The following is a 12,154-nucleotide window of genomic DNA, read 5'->3' on the forward strand; positions in this document are numbered from 1 at the left end:
CCCACCACCCACTGTGCAGACCTTTCCCCAAACCCATCTCTGCTGCCTGGACCTGTTGCTCCTCCCTCTTATCCTGCTGTCATCTCAGGTACTTGAGCAGTGGGGTCACTCCCCCCCACACGCTCAGGCCCTCCTCAGCCACTCACCAGTGAATTGGGTCTGTTCCCCTGCAGGGAATGAGCTGGTCCCCCCCAGATGCACCCCCACCATCTCTGTGACAGGGATGCAGAAGCTTTGGCCTGCAAGGGAGCAGGAAAGGGGTTAGCACAGGACACATGGGTTTTCCCTGTCTCTCGGAAGAGAGTAGGGGGATTAGAGCAGTGGGATGAGAGCCAGGCTTCCTGGGTTCTCTTTTTGGCTCTGGGAGAGGAGCAGGCCTGGTGTGCAACATTCCCTATAAGCTGAGTAGTTGGGTGTCCACCCAGGAGAGCTTCAAGTGCCACCCAGCTGATTAGCAGAGCACCCACAGGGCCCTGTTTCTATTGGCGGTGAAGATCTGCACATGCTTTGGTGCACTTAACAAAATGTATTCCACCCATGGATGGAAAAAATTATAGAGGGAGCACTGCTGGTGAGTTAGAACAGGGGGTCAGGTAGCCAGCTACCTGGGTTCTCTCCTCAACTCTAGAAAGGAGGGATAGTTCAGTGGTTTAAGCATTGGCCTGTTAAACCCAAGGTTGTGAGCTCAGTCCTTAAGGAGGCCATTTAGGGATTGGGGTGGTGCTGGCTCCTGCCAAGAGGGTAGGGGATTGGACTACATGAACATGGGAGGTCCCTTCCAGCTCTAGGAGATGTGTATCTCCAATTGGAGGGGCTGGTGTGAGTGTGGGGGCTGGGAGGCAGCATGCCTAGATGGCTCTGCCCAGCTCTGGGAGGGCAGTGGGATTAGTGATCTGAGGCCAGTGCTGGGTTATTCCAGCCCAGAGAATAGGGGCAGGTGCCTGTGGCAGGAAGAGGAGGGGTGGGAGCTGCCATCAGCATGACCCCAGGCAGCTCTGACCAACCCAACCAGTTGTGCCACTTGCTAAGCCAGCCCAGCACCTGCAGGGCAAGAGAGTGGGGGACTGGACACATGCTCTGTAACCTGCCTCCCTATCATGTCCCCAGGGCACATACGAGCCTGGGTGAGCTGTCCCAGGCACTACTGCTTTGTAGCCTCTGACCCCCCACCTCCACTAGCTTGTCTTCACACCCCCTGCCTATGTGAACAGGACAGCTGGGTTCTCTCTCTGGCATTGAGTGGGGATTGAGAGCAGGTGGTTAGAACAGTGGGGTTAGGAACTAGGACTCCTGGGACCTAGGTGGACCCTTTTCTGATAACATAATATAAACTGAAGCAAAATTATTATAAGAACATAGGAATGTTCACACTGTGTCAGACCAAAAATCCATCTATCCCAGTATCCTGTCTTATGACAGTGGCCAATGCCAGGTGTCCCAGAGGAATGAACAGAACAGGTAATCAAGTGATCCCTCCCTTGTCATCTATTCCCAGATTCTAACAAACAGATGCTTAGGACACCATTCCTACACATCCTGGCTAAGAGTCATTGATCTATCTATCATCCATGAATTTATAATAGCTCTTTTTTAAACCTCAGTAAGTCCTGGTCTTCAAGTCCTCTGGCAAGGAGTTCCACAAATTGATATGCATTGCATGAAAAAAAATACTTCTTTTTATTTGTTTTAAACATGCTACTTATTAGTGTCAGTTGGTGACCTCCTAGTAGTTGTGTTATGGGAACAAGTAAATATTTTTTCTTTATTCACTTTCTCCACATCAGTCAGGATTTTATAGACCTCCATCATATCCCACCTTGGCCTCTTCTTTTCAAAACTGAAAAGTCCCAGTCTCTTTAATCTCTCTTCATATGGCACCTGTGCTGGAGAGAGGGAGAGGTTCCACAGGGCATACGCGACACTAACATCATAACCTTGTATAAGAACAAAGGAGACAGAAGTGACTGCAACAATTACCGTGGACTCTCCCTCCTAAGCATCCTTGGTAAACTGTTTGCTTGCGTCATCCTCGGCAGACTCCAGAAGATTGCTGAGGGTGTATCCTGAATCACAGTGTGGATTCCACGCAGAGAGATCTACCGTCGACATGGTCTTCTCTCTGAGGCAGCTGCAGGAGAAATGCAGGGAGCAGAGGAAGCCACTATATATTGCCTTCATCGACCTAACCAAGGCCTTTGACTTGGTCAGCAGGGACGGTCTGTTCAAACTGCTCCACATGATAGGTTGTCCGCCACGGTTACTCAAGATGATCCAGTCTTTCCACAAAGACAAGAGAGGAACCGTCCAATACGATGGCACATTATCGGATGCTTTCAGCATCAGGAGTGGCATCAAACAAGGATGCATCCTTGCTCCGACATTGTTCGGGATCACCTTCGCACTCCTCCTGAAGCATGCCTTTGGATCTTCAACAGAGGGCATCTTTTTGCACACAAGATCTGACCGGAAACTGTTTAATCTTGCAAGGCTGAAAGCTAAATCTAAGGTGCGGGAAGTCCTCATCAGAGATATGCTGTTCGCAGATGACGCTGCTGTCGTGTCACACACAGAAGACCAGCTTCAGAAGCTGCTGGATCAGTTCTCCAAAGCATGCAAGGACTTTGGGCTCTCCATCAGCCTAAAGAAGACAAATGTACTTGCGCAGGACATTGCTGATTCTCCATCAATAAGCATTGACAACTATACGTTAGAGGTCATAAGAACATAAGAATGGCCATACTGGGTCAGACCAAAGGTCCATCCAGCCCAGTATCCCGTCTGCCAACAGTAGCCAATCCCAGGTGCCCCAGAGAAGGATAACAGAAGACAATGATCAAGTGATTTATCTCCTGCCATCCATCTCCTGCCCTTGTACTGAAGGCTAGGGCACCATACTTTACCCCTGGCTAATAGCCATTTATGGACCTAACCTGCAAAAATTTATCGAGCTCTTTTTTAAACCCTAATAGAGTCCTGGCCTTCACAGCCTCCTCTGGCAAGGAGTTCCACAGGTTGACTGTGCGCTGTGTGAAGAAAAATTTCCTTTTATTAGTTTTGAACCTACTACCCATCAATTTCATTTGGTGTCCCCTAGTTCTTGTATTATGGGAAAAGGTAAATAATTTTTCTATATTCACTTTCTCCACACCATTCATGATTTTATATACCTCTATCATATTGCCCCTCAATCGCCTCTTTTCCAGACTGAAAAGTCCCAGTCTCTCTAGCCTCTCCCCATATGGGACCCGTTCCCAACCCCAAATCATCTTAGTCGCCCTTTTCTGAACCTTTTCTAATGCCAATATATCTTTTTTGAGATGAGGAGACCACATCTGCACACAGTACTCAAGATGTGGGCGTACCATAGTTTTATATAGGGGAAGTATGATATCTTTTGTCTTATTATCTATCCCTTTTTTAATAATTCCTAACATCCTATTTGCTTTACTAACTGCTGCTGCACACTGCATGGATGTCTTCAGAGAACTATCCACTATAACTCCAAGATCCCTTTCCTGATCTGTCGTAGCTAAATTTGACCCCATCATGTTGTACGTGTAATTTGGGTTATTTTTTCCAATGTCCATTACCTTACACTTACCCACATTAAATTTCATTTGCCATTTTGCTGCCCAATCACTCAGTTTGCTGAGATCTTTTTGTAGTTCTTCACAATCCCTTTTGGTTTTGACTGTCCTGAACAACTTGGTGTCATCTGCAAACTTTGCCACCTCACTGCTAGGGACACTTAAGAAAATCCATCAACGAGTCACAATTAATTCAAGAACATTATACTTCCAAATGAAGAATTCATATCTTAATTTTAAGTTTCGTCCATGAGTTCGTTTACCTGGGGTCCACCATCACTGACACCCTGTCCTTGGAGACTGAGCTAAATAGGAGGATCGGTAAAGCAGCCACAACTCTGTCCAGACTCAGCGAGAAAGTGTGGAATGACAACAAGCTGTACACTCACACCAAAATGCAAGTCTACAGAGCCTGCATCCTCAGCACCCTCCTTTATGGCAGCGAGACTTGGACCCTGTATGCCCTCCAGGAAAAGAGGCTGAACATCTTCCACTTGCGCTGCCTCAGGTGCATCCTTGGAATATCATGAAAGGACAGCGTGTCCAACACCACCGTCCTTGAGCAAGCTGGAATCCCAACTATGCACACCCTCCTCAGGCAGTGGCAGCTCCGCTGGCTTGGCCACGTCCACAGGATGAATGATGGAAGGATCCCAAAAGACATCCTATATGGCGAGCTAGCCTCTGGCAAAAGACCTCCCAGATGCCCCCAGATGTGCTACAAAGATGTTTGCAAGAGACCTCAGGGAAGTAGACATCAAGCCAGACAGCTGGGAGGAGCTGGCAGACAATCGCAGCAGATGGAGGCAGGAACTATACAAGGGCCTTCAGAAGGGTGAGTTGAGGATCAGACAGCTAGCAAAGGAGAAGCGAGCCCACAGAAAGCACAACAAGGACCTGCCAGACACCCATCACATATGCAACAGATGTAGCAAGGACTGTCACTCTCATGTGGGTCTTCACAGTCACAGCCGACGCTGCAAATGATGATCCCAAACAGAACTACGAAGGGTGCGTTCAATAGTCTACATAGACTGAAGGATGCTACTACTACTATGGCACCTGTTCCACACCCCAAATCATTTTTGTTGCCCTTTTCTGCACCTTTTCCAATGCCAGGATATCTTTTCTCAGAGAGGCGACCACATCTGCACACAGCATTCAAGAAGTGGGCATCTCACGAATTTATAGAGCAATAAGACATTCTGTCTTATTCTCTATCCCTTTTCGAATGCTTCCTATCATTCTCTTTGCTTTTTTGACTCCTGCTGCACATTGAGTGGTTGATTTCAGAGAACTATCCACAATGACTCCAAGATCTCTCTCTTGAATGGTAGTACAGTAGCTAAACTAGTCCCCATCATTTTGTTTGGGTATTTGGGGTTATGTTTTCCAGTGTGCATTACTTTGCATTCCATGTTGAACAGGATCCCTCCCAGTACAGACCCCCTGCCGCCCCAACAGGAGCTGGGAAACTGACCATCGCAGCAGCGCTGGTCAGTTTCCCTGCCATTCAAAGTTGGGTTAACCCGAGTTATGCCCAGTTCAAGTGCTTGTATCTCTGGTGTCGACTGTACTCTGAATTTTCGGGTAGCTGTTCTTCAAACTCCTTTTTGGCCTTCCTAATTATATTCTTCCTCTTTAGCTGACAGAGATTATTTATCCTCAATTTCTATTTTCCTCTCTAGGATTTAACTGTCAAATGATGCCGTCTTATCTCTCACTTTGGGTCCAGCTTCACTACAGGGAAGATCGACCTTCGAGAGTTCGATTTAGTATGTCTGGTAGGAACATGTTTGCACCACTACTTTCACCCCTTGCTAGGAGTAAGGGAAGTCTCTTCCGTAGTGGAGACAGCAGCGAAGCCCGAATGAAGGCTGTAATTAGCTTATCTGGGATTGCATATCTTCACACATACCTTCTGCTGTAGCATAGACCTGCCCTGCTTCTTCTACCTGCTTGCTAAGTCATAGTGGCACTTTTTTGGTTCGCTTACTGGGCTTTTTAACTTAAGGCACACTTATAAGTTGGGCCTCTAGTATGTTGTCTTTCAAAAGTTTCCATGCATCTTACAGGAATTTTACTTTTATGCCTGTACCTTCTAATTTTTCAGAGAGGTAATGTTAGTCTGTAGCTTCACAAAAAACAAGTAATGATCTTTTGCAGATAAGACACTTCAGCTTTGAGTTCATATTTTCTACTTGAAGCTGAAGAAGTCTGTCTTATCCCTGAAAGTGAACTACCTAATACATAGTATCAGACAGGGAGCCGTGCTAGTCTATATACTATCAAAACCAAAAAGCAGTCAAGTAGCATGTTAACAAAATAATTTATTAGGTGAGCTTTCGTGGGACAGACCCACTTCTTCAGACCAGAGCCTGTTCATACCAGAACAGACTCAATATCTAAGGCACAGAGACCCAAAAGGAGTAATCAAGGTGGACAAATCAGAAAAAAATGATCAAGGTGAGCAAATCAGAGAGTAGAGGGGTAGAGGTGGGGGGGAGGTCAAGAATTAAATTAAACCAAGTATGCAAACGAGCCCCTATAGTGAGACAGAAAATTCCTGTCCCAGTTCAAACCATGTGTTAATGTGCCAAATTTGAATATAAAAGACAGTTCAGCAGTCTGCCTTTCAAGAGTGGTGTGAAAATTTTTCTTCAGTAACCGGTGGTGTTCTGTTCTTGCCTCGATTACTCCACACAAGAGATACATTTCCTGGACACTACAGTACAAATCAAGGATGGCCGGATCGGTACCACACTGAACCATAAGCCCACTATCGCTATACTCACCTACACCCTTCTAGCTTCCGTCCTGCACACATAACTAGATCCATTGTTTACAGTCAAGCCCTTAGGTACAATCACATTTGCTCTGATCCAACTGACAGGGACCAAAAACTACCAGATCTTTACCAAATATTCATAAACTTGAATTACCCACCAGGAGAAATAAAAAAAGAAATCGACTGGCCCAGACTTATACCCAGAGACCAGCTACTCCAAGATAGGCTCAAAAAAGCCAAGAATAGAACACCACTGGTCATCACCTACAGCCCCCAACTCAACCCACTGCAACGAATTATTAAAGACCTACAACCTATCCTTAATCAGGATGCCACACTCCAGAAGGTCGTAGGTGACATGCCTGTTCTCTCCTACAGACAACCTCCCAAACTTATGAGGATTCTCATCAACAACCACAGTCTATACCTCAGGAACACCAGTCCTGGAACCTTTCATTGCAACAAAGCCCGCTGCCAGCTTTGTCCACATATCTTTTCTGGAAATACCATCACTGGACCTAACCAGGTTATTCACAGAATCATGGGCACATTCTCATGTTCCTCAACTAACGTCATATATGCCATCATGTGCCAACAATGCCCAGATGCTTTGTATAATGAGCAGACTTCAAACTCCCTTACACAAAGAGTTAATGGGCACAAAACAGACATAAAAACACTCCAGATCCACAAACCGGTTAGTCAACATTTTAATGGAGTGGCCCATTCTGTTAATGACTTAAGAGTTTGCGTGTTACTGAACAAAAATTTTCACACCACTCTTGAAAGGGAGACTGCCGAACTGTCTTTTATAGTCAAATTTGGCACATTAACACATGGTTTGAACTGGGATGGGAATTTTCTGAGTCACTATCGGGGCTCGTTTGCATACTTGACTTAATTTAATTCTTGACCTCCCCCCCGCCACCCGTCTACTCTCTGATTTGCTCACCTTGATCTTTTTTTTCTGCTTTGTCCACCTTGATTACTGTTTTGGTTCTCTGTGCCTTAAATATTAAGTCGGTTCTGGTATGGCTATGGTCTGAAAAAGTGGATCTGTCCCACAAAAGCTCATCACCTAATAAATTATTTTGTTAGTCTTTAAAGTGCTACTTGACTGCTTTTTTGTTTTGATACCTAATACATAAATGTGTTAGTCTTTAAGGTGTTACAGGACTGCTTGTTCTTCTAATTTCTGATTAACTAACCTCTTCATTTTTGTGTAGTTCCCCTTTCCGAAACTAAGTGCCACAGTTTTGGGCTGCTGTGGTGTTTTTCCTACCACAGGGATGTTAAATTTAATTATATTATGGTCACTATTTTCAAGCAGTCCAGATATAGCCACCTCTGGGACCAGATCCTGAGCTCCACTTAGGACCAAATCAAGAATTGTCTCTTCCCTTGTGGGTTCCAGAACCTGCACCTCCAAGAAGCAGTCTTTTAAGGTGCCAAGAAACTTTATATCTGCACTCCCAACCTGAGGTCACATGTAGCCAGTCAAAATGGGAAGAGCTGAAATCCCACGCTGTTACTGAGTTCTTTATTTTTATAACAGCAACGAAGGGTCCTGTGGCACCTTATAGACTAACAGAAAAGTTTTGAGCATGAGCTTTCGTGAGCACAGACTCACTTCATCAGATGCAGTGATCTGATGAAGTGAGTCTGTGCTCACGAAAGCTCATGCTCAAAACTTTTCTGTTAGTCTATAAGGTGCCACAGGACCCTTCTTTGCTGTTACAGATCTAGACTAACATGGCTACCCCTCCAATACTTTATTTTTATAGACTCTGTAATCTCCCTTAGCATTTCACAGTCACTATCACAATCCTGGTCAGTAATATATGCCTACTGCTATTATTAGAGCATAGAATTACCATCCATGCAGAGTCTATGGGGCAGTTTGGTTTATTTACCATTTTTACTTCATTTGACTCTACATTTGCTTTCACATATAGTGCCATTCCCCACCAGCATGATCTAGTCTGTCTTTGTACCCTGGTATAAGTATGTCCCATGGATTGTCCACGTTCCACGAAGGTTATATGATGGCTATTATATCAATACCCTTATTCAATACAAGGCATTCGGGTTCCCCCATCTTATTATATGGACTTCTAGCATTTCTGTACAAGCACTTTAAAAACTTGTGACTGTTTAGCTGTCTGCCATTTCCTGATGTGATTGACTGGAACTCTTTTCTATTTGACTGTTTCTCAGCTGATCTTACTCAAATGTTATCATCTTTCATTCTCTCCTCCTGACCCAGGACATGGAGAAGTTTTCTAGTCTAGACCCTCCTTAATGGATGTCTCTGTCTGATCTATGTGCTTGTGTGCACCTGTTGGCTTTCCTCCAGACATTATTTTAAAAACTGCTCACTGATCTCTTTAATGTTGTCAGCAGTCTGGTTCTATTTTGTTTTAGTTGGAGCCCATCCTTCCTGTATAGGCTGCTCCTTTCCCAAAAGTTTCCCCAGTTCCTAATGAATATAAACTCCTCCTCCCATCCATGCACTGAGACTCTGAAGTTCTACCTGCCTAGCTAGCTGTGCACATGGAACTGGAAGTATTTCAGAGAACGCTACCATTGAGGCCCTGAATTTCAATCTCCTTTCTAGTAGGCTAAATTTGGCCTCCAGGACCTCTCCCCTACCCTTCCCTATGTCATTGTTACCTATATGTACCATGACCACTTACTCCTTCCCAGCATGTAGACTACATGTAAGTCTATCTAGCTGTCTCAAGAGATCCACAACCTTCACACCAGACAGGCAAGTCACCATATAATTCTCCTGGTCATCACAATCCCAGCTGTCTATGTTTCTAATGCTCGAACCTCCCATCACTAACACCTGCCTTTTCCTAATGACTGGAGTTCCCTCCTCTAGAGAGATATCCTCAGTGCTAGGGGATACCACATCATCATCTGGAAGGATGGGATGGGGCTAGATGATGGTTTTCCTCTGTGGGAACTATGGGATGGTTTCCCTCTGCTCCAGTTGAATGTTCTTCTTCTCTGAGACTTTCTCCCTCCTTAACAACACAGTGGCTGTGTGAATAGAGGTGGGATGGTTCTACAGTATCCTGGAAAGCCTCATCTACATACCTCTGTGGCAGCACCCTGGCATCCAAACCCCACATGTGGCATCTGAGGGCCAGGAGATCCTTGCACTGAAAGCACATATATCCCACCTAGCTATGGGACAGGTATTCACACATGCTGCAATGAGTGCAATAAACTGGATAGCCCTCACTCTGCTGATGATCATTAAGAGAGCCCCATCCTCGTAGGCTGCCCTGAGCCTGCTGCAACATCAGTGGAAAGCCCAAATTTGCTCCCAGAGCTCTTGACATGAGTACTGTGTTACCAGAAACCAAAGCCAGGGCCCTATGAGAATAGCCTCCTTGTGCTCTGCCTGCCCATGGACTGGGGATGCCTGTGGTCATACACTGACATTCTCTGCTGAGGTGGTGGGGGTAGCTTTTTGTTCTGATTGTGCAGTGCCTAGCACAATGGGGCCACGGAGCTGTAGTACCACCACCAGTAACACCCTGTCCCTCATACCTGAGCCTGGTGGTGGCTATTTCCAAGAGACGGTCAGCAGACAGCATGTATGCAAATCAGCATGGGGACATAGTGTCCTGTGTGGGCCAAAACCCCTCATAGTGGGATCGGAAGGTGAAGGCGGGGCTCATCATACTTAAGATCCTGTTCTGCAACCAGCCTCCTATTCCCCCTGCCCCAAGCTTTCCCCTCCTCAACCTCCACCCCAGTGTGCCTGAGCCACCACATTTCAGCAGAGTCCTGGAATCTCTTCAGTTCTCAGTTGCTGCCTGGGATGGGTGGTCATAATTGCCAGCTCTTCCCTGACTGCTGGGTTTTCCTGGGGAACAGCTTCATTGCAGCAGTGTTTTCAAATATGCAACTAGCCACTTAACCTCTGGCCCCCAAGGAGGAATTCATGATGCCCGGACACGCATGCCTATACCAGCACTGCTATGGGAACCCCTCAGGCTAGAGCCAAACCCATAGCCATCGAAACTGATACCAGAAATAGGAGTGCCATTGATCCCATGGGTCAGGGAATGGGGCACAGGAAAGCTTCCCCCAGGGTCTCAGGTGAGAGAAGCACAGTGCTACTTCAAGTCACAGCTGGTTTGGTGTCCCAACACATGCAATGCCAGGTTGCTCACATCAACCCAGCACCTAGTGACCTGCTGAGAACAGGGGAGCCCCCTCTGAGAGCACATCTCAGGTGGGCCTGGAGCATCCGGGCAGATAGCAGCTGAACATGAGCTCCCACTTTGTCCCCATGGCTAGTCATGCAATGAACATTTACCTACCCCCACTACGAGCCAAGTTCTCCCATTCCAGATGCAAAGCTTCTTGCAGAGGTAGGTTTCTTACAGAATGAACAGAGAGAGCTGAGCAACCCTCACCCAAACAATCCTTCTACTGACAATTATCCCTGTTCCCACAAACCACCTTATACCTCTTACTACCTGTAATAATCATTTCCAGCTACAGGTATTTGCTCTCACAGGCTTCTGGGACCCCATCCTGGCTTTGGATAACAACTGCTGCCTTTCTGGAGTAACAGCTCATAGTAAATGCTGGGATGGGTCACTGGCACACAAATCCCAGGCCAGCCCCCAGAGGATAAGTAGGGGCAAGCCCTTGCTATGGGCTGGGTTTGTGGCTCAGCGGGTGAGGTGTCAGCACAGAGACAGCTGTAAGAAATACTTCTGGGGCTACTCCCAAAACAAGGCCTGCTTGTGTGGCCCCAAACCAGCCTCTGCTGAACTGTGGCCCAAGAAAAGGAGAACCAGCACAAAACAGGAACCAGCACAGGGTAAAGACATACAGCAAGGCAGCCAAGCTGCATCCTAGAAGCACAGCATCACTGGCATGTGGGCTTTGTTCAGGTTTTGCCTCTCCATACCCTGCTCCTTGTCACACAGCTGGCCTGGGACACGTTGTAGGGCCTGGTGAGCTCCAGGTGCCTCCAGCAGCTGGTTCTAGTCACCAGTCAAAAGATGGTGTAACTGTAGAATGTGCTAGAGATCAGCACCAACCAGAGCCAGAAAACATTCTGTGCTAGCATCCCTCCTAACCTGGGAGTCAGCAGAGTGCATGTCTCCCTCCTCCAGGGAGTTGCTTTGTACCTCAAGCTCAACTTGGGCAGGGGAGCTGCACACTGTCCTTCCTGACAACTTGGTAGGTGGGCCCAGCCCTCACCTAGACTGTGGTGCTATTGATTCCTCGCACGGAGGCAGGCAGAGACTTGACCCTCCTTTTGCTGCACCTCAGGAGACTCCTCTGACCACTAGGCTGGTGGGACTCTGGCTGGCTTGCTACAGCATTCTAGCTGGCGCTGGCTCTTTCTGGTTAGCTCTGGCATGCTTAGATGTCTCTGTTGGCCTCTGGCACATTTGGGCAACTCCGTTTGGCTCTGGCACGCTTGGACATCTCTGGCTGATGCACTCGGGCATCTCTGAGATTTCCAGCTGGCTGGTTCAGGTGCCTCCAGCTGGCTACCATGTGCATTTAGCTCTGTTCCCTGGCCATGGAGCCTGCAGGCCTTTCTCCAATGTGTGGATTCTGCTGGTGAATTCAGAGGGGAAGGGGAGACAACCCCGGCTGCTTCCTCCGCACCCAACCCTTGGCACCAAATATTCCCTGGGCCTGGATGGAGACAGTAAGGGGATAGCGGATGGGAAGGGCTTGTGGTGCAGGGTCGGGGGTTGACCCAGGCCCCACTCCTCATGGGACAGCCCTG

The 12,154-nt window shown here is 47.1% G+C and overlaps 1 protein-coding gene across 1 annotated transcript in view; it reads right to left on the reverse strand.

Annotated features, from left to right (window-relative positions):
• The window catches only part of LOC142024383 (ceramide kinase-like), a 28,259-nt gene that overhangs the window by 9,989 nt on the left and 6,116 nt on the right, over window positions 1–12,154 (reverse strand). Inside the window, 1 exon segment of the mRNA XM_075016343.1 lies at window positions 147–239. Coding sequence (XP_074872444.1) covers window positions 147–239 — 93 coding nt within the window.

This window comes from Carettochelys insculpta, chromosome 22 (assembly GCF_033958435.1).
Source record: "Carettochelys insculpta isolate YL-2023 chromosome 22, ASM3395843v1, whole genome shotgun sequence".
Classification (NCBI taxonomy): domain Eukaryota; kingdom Metazoa; phylum Chordata; order Testudines; family Carettochelyidae; genus Carettochelys; species Carettochelys insculpta.